The 13,581-nt window shown below is 37.0% G+C and overlaps 1 protein-coding gene across 2 annotated transcripts in view; it reads right to left on the bottom strand.

The window, feature by feature from the left end:
* Positions 1-13,581, bottom strand: part of INTU (inturned planar cell polarity protein) — a 97,967-nt gene that overhangs the window by 18,228 nt on the left and 66,158 nt on the right. For both annotated transcript variants that reach the window (XM_020916676.2, XM_020916668.2), the window contains exons 10-14: positions 12,399-12,461; positions 11,361-11,582; positions 9,923-10,375; positions 8,936-9,033; positions 4,654-4,843 (exon numbers count right to left, since the gene is read on the bottom strand). In XM_020916676.2, the coding sequence (XP_020772335.2) occupies positions 4,654-4,843; positions 8,936-9,033; positions 9,923-10,375; positions 11,361-11,582; positions 12,399-12,461 (1,026 nt within the window). The remainder of the gene's footprint in view (positions 1-4,653; positions 4,844-8,935; positions 9,034-9,922; positions 10,376-11,360; positions 11,583-12,398; positions 12,462-13,581) is intronic.

Genomic DNA, 13,581 nt, shown 5'->3' on the forward strand with positions numbered 1-13,581 from the left:
AAAAAGAAATCAAAACATGCATAGAAATGAATGAAAATGAAAACACAACAACCCAAAACCTATGGGACACTGTAAAAGCAGTGCTAAGGGGAAGATTCATAGCATTACAGGCCTACCTCAAGAAACAAGAAAAAAGTCAAATAAATAACCTAACTCTACACCTAAAGCAACTAGAGAAGGAAGAAATGAAGAACCCCAGGGTTAGTAGAAGGAAAGAAATCTTAAAAATTAGGGCAGAAATAAATGCAAAAGAAACTGAAGAGACCATAGCAAAAATCAACAAAGCTAAAAGCTGGTTTTTTGAAAAAATAAACAAAATTGACAAACCATTAGCAAGACTCATTAAGAAACAAAGGGAGAAGAATCAAATTAACAAAATTAGAAACAAAAATGGAGAGATCACAACAGACAACACTGAAATAAAAAGGATCATAAGAGACTACTACCAGCAGCTCTATGCCAATAAAATGGACAACTTGGAAGAAATGGACAAGTTCTTAGAGAAGTATAACTTTCCAAAACTGAATCAGGAAGAATTAGAAGATCTTAACAAACCCATCACAAGCAAGGAAATCGAAACTGTAATCAGAAATCTTCCAGCAAACAAAAGCCCAGGACCAGATGGCTTCACAGCTGAATTCTACCAAAAATTCAGGGAAGAGCTAACACCTATCTTACTCAAACTCTTCCAGAAAATTGCAGAAGAAGGTAAACTTCCAAACTCATTCTATGAGGCCACCATCACCCTAATTCCAAAACCAGACAAAGATGCCACCAAAAAAGAGAACTACAGGCCAATATCACTGATGAACATAGATGCAAAAATCCTTAACAAAATTCTAGCAAACAGAATCCAACAACATATTAAAAAAATCATACACCATGACCAAGTGGGCTTTATCCCAGGAATGCAAGGATTCTTTAATATCCGCAAATCAATCAATGTAATACACCACATTAACAAATTGAAAGATAAAAACCATATGATTATCTCAATAGATGCAGAAAAAGCCTTTGACAAAATTCAACATCCATTTATGATTAAAACTCTCCAGAAAGCAGGAATAGAAGGAACATACCTCAACATAATAAAAGCTATATACGACAAACCCACAGCAAGCATCACCCTCAATGGTGAAAAATTGAAACCATTTCCCCTGAAATCAGGAACAAGACAAGGGTGCCCACTCTCACCACTACTATTCAACATAGTTTTGGAAGTGCTGGCCACAGCAATCAGGGCAGAAGAAGAAGTAAAAGGAATCCAGATAGGAAAAGAAGAAGTGAAACTCTCGCTGTTTGCAGATGACATGATCCTCTACATAGAAAACCCTAAAGACTCCACCAGAAAATTACTAGAGCTAATCAATGAATACAGTAAAGTTGCAGGATATAAAATTAACACACAGAAATCTCTTGCATTCCTATACACTAACAATGAGAAAACAGAAAGAGAAATTAAGGAATCGATACCATTCACCATTGCAACAAAAAGAATAAAATACTTAGGAGTATATCTACCTAAAGAAACAAAAGACCTATACATAGAAAACTATAAAACACTGATGAAAGAAATCAAAGAGGACACAAACAGATGGAGAAATATACCGTGTTCATGGATTGGAAGAATCAATATTGTCAAAATGGCTATTCTACCCAAAGCAATCTATAGATTCAATGCAATCCCTATCAAACTACCAACGGTATTTTTCACAGAACTAGAACAAATAATTTCACAATTTGTATGGAAATACAAAAAACCTCGAATAGCCAAAGTAACCTTGAGAAAGAAGAATGGAACTGGAGGAATCAACCTGCCTGACTTCGGACTATACTACAAAGCCACAGTCATCAAGACAGTATGGTACTGGCACAAAGACAGAAATATAGATCAATGGAACAGAATAGAAAGCCCAGAGATAAATCCACGAACCTATGGTCACCTTATCTTCGACAAAGGAGGCAAGGATATACAATGGAAAAAAGACAACCTCTTTAACAAGTGGTGCTGGGAAAACTGGTCAACCACCTGTAAAAGAATGAAACTAGAACACTTTCTAACACCATACACAAAAATAAACTCAAAATGGATTAAAGATCTAAATGTAAGACCAGAAACTATCAAACTCCTAGAGGAGAACATAGGCAAAACACTCTCCGACATAAATCACAGCAGGATCCTCTATGACCCACACCCCAGAATTTTAGAAACAAAAGCAAAAATAAACAAATGGGACCTAATGAAACTTAAAAGCTTTTGCACAACAAAGGATACTATAAGTAAGGTGAAAAGACAGCCCTCAGATTGGGGGAAAATAATAGCAAATGAAGCAACAGACAAAGGATTAATCTCAAATATATACAAGCAACTCCTCCAGCTCAACTCCAGAAAAATAAATGACCCAATCAAAAAATGGGCCAAAGAACTAAACAGACATTTCTCCAAGGAAGACATACGGATGGCAAAAAAACACATGAAAAGATGCTCAACATCACTCATTATCAGAGAAATGCAAATCAAAACCACAATGAGGTACCATTATACACCAGTCAGGCTGGCTGCTATCCAAAAGTCTACAAGCAATAAATGCTGGAGAGGGTGTGGAGAAAAGGGAACCCTCTTACACTGTTGGTGGGAATGCAAATTAGTACAGCCACTATGGAAAACAGTGTGGAGATTCCTTAAAAAGCTGGAAATAGATCTGCCATATGACCCAGCAATACCACTTCTAGGCATACACACTGAGGAAACCAGATCTGAAAGAGACACGTGCACCCCAATGTTCATCGCAGCACTGTTTATAATAGCCAGGTCATGGAAGCAACCTAGATGCCCATCAGCAGATGAATGGATGAGGAAGCTGTGGTACATATACACCATGGAATATTACTCAGCCATCAAAAAGAATTCATTTGAATCAGTTCTAATGAGATGGGTGAAACTGGAACCCATTATACAGAGCGAAGTAAGCCAGAAAGATAAAGACCATTACAGTATACTAACACATATATATGGAATTTAGAAAGATGGTAACGATAACCTTACATGCAAAAAAAGAAAAAAGAGACTCAGATGTATAGAACAGACTTGTGGACTCTGTGGGAGAAGGCGAGGGCGGGAAGTTTCAAGAGAACAGCATCGAAACATGTATATCTAGGGTGAAACAGATCACCAGCCCAGGTTGGATGCATGAGACAAGTGCTCAGGCCTGGTGCACTGGGAAGACCCAGAGGGATGGGGTGGAGAGGGGGGTGGGAGGGGGGACCGGGATGGGGAATACATGTAAATCCATGGCTAATTCATTTCAATGTATGACAAAAACCACTGCAATGTTACAACATTGCAATGTTACAATTACTTTACAAAGTAATTAGCCTCCAACAAATAAAAATAAATGGAAGAAAAAAAAAAAAGTATAAAGGAGATAGAGAAAGCTTCTGACATAGACATCAGAAGGGGGTAGAAAGAGTACCCCCTTGCTAGTCTTAGCACTGGAATTATATACTCTTAAATTAGTTATTACAGTGAATCAAAAGAATGTCTGGAGGTTGTAAAGACCTCACCAGACCTACTCCCATAATTTACAATTTGAGATAACAGAATTAGCCAAAAGGTTTTCTTTTTAGAGACTGTCCTCAAGCAGGATACATTATTGTTATACAATCCTAAGGAATGTAGAGGGGGAAAAAAAAGTTTGTCCTTTCTTCCTCCTTGAGAATTCCAGACCCCTTTCTCCATGCGGACCCCTAGACTTCTTATCAACCTGACTAGGAATTGACTCTCTCAATACTAATCCTCAGTCAGTTATTGTAGCTCTCAAAATGATAGTATCAGTATGTTATCATTAATATAAAATTTAATGATGGAAATTGATAGTATGTACACTTCCATGCACATGTAAACATATGATTACTACACAGAAACATGGGAGATTTATTTCTAAATTTCAGAATGGTAAATATTTAGGGTGGGGGAGGTGTTTTGATAGCTTCTGTTTTGTTATTTTTTTAATAAAAATAAAAGAGAGAAGTATTAAATATATAAAAAAAAAAAAAGAAATCCAATACTTATCTTTCCCTGCTATTAAATCTGTGTAATTGAGATTTTAATTGTATACAACATTACTACTTTTCTGGAGGTACAATATTAAATAAAACTTCATTCCAGATTGAAAAGCAAGCAACCAACCAACCAACCAAGTGGCTAAAACATTTATAACACTATTGTGTAAATTCTGTTCTTTATTCCTTTATATTCCTGATACTTTATCCTGCCTTTGAATACTTAAAAAATTACCAGTTACAAAATGGTAGAGATAAATATCCAAATAATGGTTGAGTCACAGATATCAAATATGGGAGGCAAGTTTACATTATAAACTACTATATTCTATTTTGCTATAGAAAAACACAGGCTCACCATTTCAGAAACAGATCCACCATTTCCTGAAACAGTAATCTGGGACATCAAACTCAGAATTATGAAAGAAAGTGTTAAAAGTTAAGTACAGTGAATATAATTCTTTGGCATTCAAATTAGATGGAATGACTATGAAAAAATTAAGTGAAAAGAGTTATTGCTAAAGAGTTTTAGAATATTTAGAGATCTGGAAGTAAAATTGGCAGAGAGCTATATTTATAGCAGTGCCCTACCTCTTCAGCCAATGTCTGCTGGAAAACTGCACGAATGGAGAGACAACACTGATGGAAATTCTTTATCAGTTGAGGGTGGATAGAGCCGCTCAGCTGTGCCACCTCTTCATGGGTAGGAGTAATAAAGATCCCTTGCACTGTTTCTAAGGCAACATAATGGAAAAGTGTGTTCTCAGGACCAGATGTCAATCTTGGGGAAAAAAAGGAATTAAAAAAAGATATTAGAGTAAACTTAAAAATGTTGCTTCGTTTTGAATTTTGTAGATGTCTAATAAGCTTCTAACTACGATAGAACATTAGGAGTATAATTAGGGAAGAAAAACTAGGCCAAACATTGAAATTCCCTCTTCCTCCTTATCTGAAAATACAGGCTAGGGTTATTTATCAGTTCCCTTAATGGAGGCAAATACTACATATTATTCAAGGATAAATAAACACCAATTCATTTGCAAGTAACTTTATCATCCCTTTGCTAAACAACCCAAACTGGCTAAAACCTTCTTTTTCCATGGTTGGTAATGAATAACTCAGCCTGAGTCTGGCCCAGATACCTACAAGCCATAAACAAGGTATCAGTCTAGGGTGCACCACATACAAAAACACCTTCCATCAAACTAAGATTTTCAGTTGGTAGCTTAAAAAAAGTCTCTTACCATGACAGTCAAAAGAACCATCCTGAAGAAAAATAAAATCAGTATTACTAACTACAAAGCTGAGTTAACATTCTAGAAGCCATGGCTATTACTAGAAGTATTCCACTACTTCTCATCATTACAGTCTCTTTTCTATGTTCTCTTACTGTTTTCACTTCTCCATTCTTTTCCATCCTTTCTTCCCCTACTGAGGTCTGAGATGCCAGCAGAACCTATAAATACCGCTTATTTCTACCAGTGGTAAGAAGAATAAAGAACAACAGTAGCAGTGACAATGAAATAATGGTAATAGTTATCATATACTGAATGCCCTCTGTGTGCCGGGGTAGGTGCTTTAAAATATCTTAGGCTTAATTCTCATAATTACCCTGTAAGATATTTACTACTACTATCCTCATTTTAACCATGAGGAAGTCAATGTTCAGAGAACTTGCATTAACTTGTTTGAGGTCACATAGCTCAGTGTCAGAGCTTAGCTGATTCTGAGACCTGCTCTACTACACCTTGCTTTTTCCTGATTGTCAGTCTATAAACATAAGGACTGAAATCCCCCATCAGCACCTCCTGTTAAACTGTTAATTAGGCAGCAAGGTCAGAATAACTTTTTATCACTAACTGATGGTCTTGGTTTTCTTTAGAGAGGCCAAAGATAGGCAGGGAAGGAGAGCCTCTATAAATTTTTCTCATACTTTTCCATAGGGTGGTGGGTTCATTAACAACTGGTGGCTGGTATTTTTTCAATTAAGTAAAAAATAATCAAAATACAAAAACTGTAATTATTCAAAAAGAAAATAATTGAAAACATACCATTTAATTCTGAGGTTTTCAAATTCAAGAAAAGGTACAGAACAGAAATGACTCTTTTAAAAAGAGTTATTAGTAATGTTCGTATTTAGGGAGGTTTAGAATTAAAATTCATATTCACTTCTTTAGTTTTCTCTCAGAACAACCCCACAACACAATGAGCAGCTCTGGTTCTTGAAAACCATAAATTAACTCTGTATATTAACTCACTCAGTGTATAAACTGAAAGTTTAAAAATCATCAAACAAGCAATTATCCAATGGAAGGACAAGTATTTATTTTTAAAACATGCAGATTAAATCGGATTTGTTCTTCAGAAAGGTCACCCCTACTGCAGAGGATAGATTCAGCATAGGATAGGAACTGGGAACTGGTTGCAGGATAACCAGGTGAAAGAACGGGAGCTTGAACTAGGGTACAATTATTAGGCGCTGGGTGGATTCAAGAATTACTAGAATGCAGAATGGGTAAGACTTGTTTACTGAATGGAACATTTTCTACATATTATTATTTTTAGTATATTATATATTTTTATTTTACAAAAACAAATTAGGATAGTATATTACACACCAGTCTATATCATACTTTTTAAATGAACTATATAGTTTGAAAATCTTCCATGTCAGTAAAGAGAATAAATATGCCTCTGTAGCATCCTTTTAAATAGGAGAGCCTATGATTTACATCACATATTAATTTATGCTTAAGAACACAATTATAAATTTATATTGTTACAATATAACCTTTTGTTAAGCTTTAAACTTGGAAAAAGCATTTCCTTTTACTAGAGATAAAGCCCAAATAACATATATATACATACATATTAAAAAAATAATATATGGAGGTAATAAAAATTCAGAGCAGTAGTTTTTGTTAAATGGAAGATTAGGGATTGGGGAAGTTATTACAGGCTTCCACCAGAGGTTTGGTTTAGATTTGTTTAAAAAATATTTTTGTTTTTTAAAATAACTAATTTTCTTTAACTACTAAAATATTACACCTCATATTGGAAGGCATTAAATTCCAAATGTTAACACATTAGATTTTCAATGCATTATTTTATGAAGACAAGTTACCTTGTTTTTGCCCTCACTTTATGAAAAAAGTTTTTCCTGACGACTCTGAAACATATAGATGAACTTAATATAAAACATGTCAATGATTAAGAAGGTGGTAGCTCTAAAACGTCTTTTTAAATATTTATTTTTAGTTGGAGGGTCATTGCTTTACACTGTTGTGTCGGTTTCTGCCATACACCGTGAATCAGCCGTGAGTATGCACACGTCCCCTCACCCCCCCCAGCCCCCCACCTGCTCCTTCGCCTCTGGGTGGTCACAGAGCGCCGGGCTGAGCTCCCTGTGTTACCCAGCAGCTTCCCACCAGCTGCGTATTTTACATACGGTGATGTGTGTGTTTCCAGGCTGTTCTCAGTTCGTCCCACCCTCCCCTTCCCCCGATGTGTCCACAAATCTGTTCTCTACGTGTGTGTCTCTATTCCTGCCCTGCAAATACATTCATCGGTACTGTTTTTTTAGATTCCAAATACATGTGTTAATATACAGTTTGTTTTTTTTTTACAATTTCTTTGTTAGCACTGGGTCTTAGTTGCGGCATGCAGAATCTTTAGTTGTGACATGTGCGATTTAGTTTCCTGACCAGGGACGGAATCCAGGCCCCTTGCATTGGGAGCACAGAGTCTTTAGTCACTGGACTACCAGGGAAATCCCCAATATTTGTTTTTCTCTTTCTGACTTACTTCACTCTGTAGAACAGGCTCTGGGTTCATCCACCTCACCAGAACTGACTCAAATGTGTTCCTTTTTATGTCTGAGTAATATTGAACAGCTTTTTTTTTCTTTTAATGTGAATTTGATTTGTACATGTCTACTTGCTCTAATGAAAGTGTGCAATAGGAGTTTATTACACAAACTGATTCCATGCATGCTACCATAATACCATAAGCCCTGCATAACAAGAAGTGAATTTGTAACAGTTCATATTTTAATAATTATAGACAGATTAAGTTCTAAACATGCACCTACCACTCAGCTCTTTTTACACCAGAATTGCCTATTTACCTTTACCTGCTTCCTAAAGAGGGTGTCATAGGTCAGTTCCCTGACCTATCAGAGTCCCTCCCAGACTCTGATAGGGAGGTATGCAGGGAGGAAGTTTATTAGGGAGGACTTTTGGGGACAACAGCTGTGGGGGTGAGCATGAAGGAAGCAGGACTGAGCAGAGGGAAAAGCTGAACTGTGCTCCAGTTGAGACAGAGGACTCAGCAGATACTGCCAGGACCTCTGAAACTTGGATGGCTTTTCAGAGTTGTGTTGAATGTAAGTAGGGGCAAGCCTGTACTCACTTGTCGATTAGTCATTAGATGTGGCTACTCCTAGGGAGAGGTGGTAAGCTTGGCGGAGTTGATAAACTTCCAAGTGGGACAAGGCCAGGGTAGGGGGACTCCAGTATGAGCCATTAGCAACCAGCACGCTCAAGCCCCGGGAATGAGTACTCAGAGCTAAGGAGTTTCTACAAAACCACAGCATCTTGAGAGCCTGAAAACAGTACACTAATTTAAAAATCAGACACACAGAAGGGAGGCTACCTGTGGAAGAGACATAAATGGAAACTTTTACATTTCTTATGCTTCTTATATGCATAATGAAAAATATTAGGGAAATAGCATCGCTATCTTCTTTCATATATAAGAGGTACCATATTTGCTGAATAAAATTTGTATGTTATGGAACTGCACTTTTTCACTGTAAAATTTCCTCAAAGACAGAGCATTAAGTGAAAAAGAATGAAATAAGGAAGTTTCTTACTTCACTGTGTTATATATATCCAGTTCTTTTTCTGAAAGGTCCTTTTTCAGGTTCCCCAAATGAAATGGATTTGGAAGAGTAGACTTCTTTTTAGTAACCTGAAAAGTATTATTAAGTAGATCCATTTATATCTAAGAATGGAAATCAAACAGAAGATATAATGTAAAACTAGAAGTCTTTCAAGGAGAACTACTTATTATTTTTCAATGTTTCTGTTAGGGGAACAGCTGATCAAAACCACTCACCCTGGCCAGGCACAATAGTTGACTACTTGCATAAGTTATCTGACAAGAGGGGTCCTAGTAATGAATGCAGAAGTGACAAGCTACCACCAACTGGAAGAATTTGGGAAAGGTCAAAAGGAGAGAGGAGACACCAACCCATATGTCCTACCAATGTCCCAGAATCCTTGCTGGAATCCATCTTGGCTGAGTGACGCGCACGCTACCAGGAAGGACCCTGAGTCAGAATGACTGACCAGAGACAACCCGGAAACCAACCCCATCATCATAAAACCTGAGACTGCAAAACATGTGGCAGAGAAGTGCTCCCTGGGTTCCCTTACCCTGTTCTCTGCCAGGGAGCCCCTTTCCAGTAAAGTCTCTTATTTCATCAGCATGTGTGTCTCCAGGTAATTCACTTCCAAGTGTTAGACAGGAGCCCCCTCTTGGACCCTGGAAGGGGTTCCCCTTCCTGCCAACACTTCCTTTAAACATTTTCAATGCTAACTTGTACCCTTGGCTTATCCTATGCTAGCAGTAACCACAGTAACACATCATGCAAGAGGACATGACAGTTCCCTAATGTTTTACTACTTGGTATTCCTTTCTCTCTTGGCCCTAAATCACTGGTTTTCCAACAGTGACAGAAACCACCACTAGTACAAATGGAGAAGGATTTGTCATTAAAAAATTCCCTTGCAATTACAAATAAGGACTGGAGAGACAGTTTAGCTCCTAGAATGTACACATAGGAATGGACACATACCTTAAGCAAGGCTCCAGTTTCTTCGGAACCATCCGAACCCTGAGATTCTGTAGTGTGGAGGCTCAGGCCAACACCTTCACCTTCAAGACCATTGTCAGGTCCTCCACTTCGGGATGGACTGGGCTTACGTGTCTTTAAGGAATAGTCACTGAAAAGGGTTCTTCTGCATGTTGGAGAGGTTGCGATCTTGGAAGCACTGTGCAGCCTACTGAGGATGGGTGAGGTGGTTAAATTATCTAATTTTTCATGTGACCCAGCAAGGAACCAGTCAGCACAAGACAAGCAGGGGGTTGGAGGAGAGGCTAGCCGTTCATTTATGCGGGAATCTACCCCTTCCAGCTGGTGAAGAGTTGTTTTGACCTGATCCACATATATACAATCTGGTCCAGGATTCCCAATGGCTCTGGATGCACAGCCTCCGGCTTCTAATAGTACACATAACATATAATGTCTCTATAAGAAAAAAAAATTAATACAGGTTTAGCTACATGAAAATATTTGTAACAGGCATGCATAAATTTATGAATACTAAACAGTGCTGAAGAACTGATGCTTTCATATTGTGCTGGAGAAGACTCTTCAGAGCCCCTTCGATAGCAAGGAGATCAAACCAGTCTAATCCTAAAGGAAATTAACCCTAAGCATTCACTGGAAGGACTGATGCTGAAACTCCAATACGTCAGCCACCTGATGCAAAGAGCCAACTCACTGGAAAAGACCTTGGTGCTAGGAAAGTTTGAGGACAGGAGAAGGGCAGGACAGATGATGAGATGGTTAGATAGCATTACTAACTCAACAGACATGAGTTTGAGCAAACCCCGGGAGACAGTGAAGGACAGGGAAGCCTGGCATGCTGCAGCTATGGGGTGGCAAAGAGTTGGACATGACTTAGTGACTAAACAACAAACAGATATGGGCATGTGGCATAATTATGTGATGGTTATGAAAAATTCCACCCTCCTCTTCTTAGTTATCCTCAAGGCTACTTGATGACCCTTGAAAACAAATCTCACACTGCCTTATCCTGATACACCATAAGCTGCTACTTTTGGCACATGGACTTCCCTAAGGTAGCCTTCAAAGAGCCTTCATCAGTGGTAGTCCTTTCATTTGCAATCACATATTTATTGTTTGTGATTCTGTATTCTTTTCATGTCTCTCTATTTCCCAAAACAAACTAGAAGGTAAAACCTCTGGTTTTATAGAAATGGGAACAAAAGATCGTAAGAACCTGCTAAAATCTTATATTGGGGTTCATTACTATTTCTCTATGAGTATTAAATGGATACAAAATAAAAGAAATAAAGGAGAGTAACTTATTTGAATACCAGTATTTGACATGCTTATAATTTTAAATTATCATTTTTGTGTATTTATTTAGACAATCAGTAAATGGCAAAAACAAACAAACCCAAGAAAGAAACTAAGGTAAACTTACCAAGCCAACAATTAGCAAAAAATATCTCCCTTCAGGTTCCTGAAAGACTTCAGTGTTTGAGTCTGCAGAAGGTTGGAGGTGATGTCGAGGAAATACTTCCCTCCATATTACCAATTGACCAATTCTCTGTTTTGCTGCTAAAGGCAGTAGGCAATAGTGGCGACAGTATACAGCAATATCAATAAGATCATCCTTAGGCAAATGACTGCATATCAAATACCCCTTGAATTGAACCACAGAAAATAAAAGTCAACTAGTGACATAAAGCAATAATCCTATAATGTATTTTTAAGAGTTTTACAGGTATTTCTTCAGGTGGTTTAAAATATTTCCGTTTTAAGTGGAATAAAGAAATAACAAAAATGTCTTCTTTCAACTATTCATCAAGTATGTATAATAGCTTAGGTCTGTAATAAATACTTTAGCATAAAGCAAGATCACTTCTAAGTAGCATTAATCTGAGAATTTGAATTACAAAGAACTGAATTCTGAAGATGAAAAGCAGAGAAGTATGAGTTGAGGTGGGGTGAGACTTTCACATTTATAGTTCTGTATTGTCTGATTCTCTTTAGATATGTTTAATTCTGTGCTTAAAAATATACAAAATTAAAATACCTAAATTCATTTGATGAATTGAAACTTTGAATTGAATTGAAACTTAACTTGTTTTACCTGGAAGGCAACTACCTAATTTTAGAAAATTTATCAATAAGATACAGTTACTTTTTGAAGGGAAAATTATACACAACTGCAAAAGGAAAAGGAAATCAACAAAGTATTGCTCTTTTCTCATATACACTTGATTCTTTGAGTACTGTTTCTTTCTTACAAATTTTTAAATGCTTTAAAATGTAATGAAACTGAAATATTTAATGTATTTGTAAATATTAGGTGTAAGTCTTGTTTTAAGATCCAAATTGTATTGTATCTACATTCAGAGAAAAAGAGAGAAATGCATTTCTCATGTTTGTAAGAGTTTGAGAAAATTTAGGTTTGTTCATATAACAGTACAACATTTAAAAGTCAAGCTTAACTTACCTTGTAAAATAGAGAAGACCCCAAAATTGTATATAGCCGTCTCATGTCATAGTAATCCTCAGACTAGGGGAAAAACCACAGTGGATTTATACATGTATATGTATATTTTATGATTTAAAAAATATCCTAGTTAAGCTACAACAATTAAAATGGAAATTACATTCCTTAGTAACTGAAGTTTCCCCTTTTTTGGTATTTATTTATTTATTATGGAAGCACAGTTGATTTACAGTGTTTCAGATGTACAGTATGGTGGTTCAGTTACAATCACACACACACACATATTCTTTTTCAGATTCTTTTCCTTTATAGGTTATTGCAAGATAATGAATATAGTTTGCTGGACACAGGTCCTTGTATTGAGGTATAAGGTGCCTATGTATTTATTTTTGACTGAAAACAACCTTATTTTTGATTCTTGTAAAATACTGTTGAATAGAGACACCTAAGAGTAGAACATAATGTTTGTTATCCCAAGAGGGATTCAAAGAAATCTACCAAGACAAATGCTTCTACTAGACATCATCTAAAATGTTTGATATTACCATATACTATTTTTGAAACTACAAACTGGTACAACCTATTTGGGGTTTAAAAGTATATAAAAAAAATTAAATACACATATCCTTTGAGTAATTCTACAGAAATACTTGAACAAGGCAATCAAGACTTTTGTATAAAAAGTTTAGAATTTCTAATAAAAAAGAGCACTCCTAATGATATGTGTATGTATGTGTGTATATATATGCATGCATGTGTGCTAAGTCACTCAGTCCATCTATTCTGTGCAATTCATAGACTGTAACCAGCCAGGTTCCTCTGTCTACACAGTTCTCCGGCAATAACACTGGAGTGGGTAGCCATTCCCTTCTCCCAGGGATCTTTCCAACCCAAGGACTGAACCGGGGTTTCCTGCATTGCAGGCGGATTCTTTAGCATCTGAACCACCAGAGAAGCCCATGTATATGTGTGATGTACGTATGCCATGCCCTCCCAGAGACTGAACCCACATCTCTTAGGTCTCCTGCACTGGAAGGCAGGCTCTTCACCACTAGCGCCACCTGGCATATACGTATGTATCGGCTTGTACTGGGGTATGTATGGGCTTCCCCAGTGGCTCACATGGTAAAAAATCTGCCCACAATGCAGGAAACCCAGGTTCAATTCCTGGGTCAGGAACATC

Source organism: Odocoileus virginianus, chromosome 12, assembly GCF_023699985.2.
Source record: "Odocoileus virginianus isolate 20LAN1187 ecotype Illinois chromosome 12, Ovbor_1.2, whole genome shotgun sequence".
Classification (NCBI taxonomy): domain Eukaryota; kingdom Metazoa; phylum Chordata; class Mammalia; order Artiodactyla; family Cervidae; genus Odocoileus; species Odocoileus virginianus.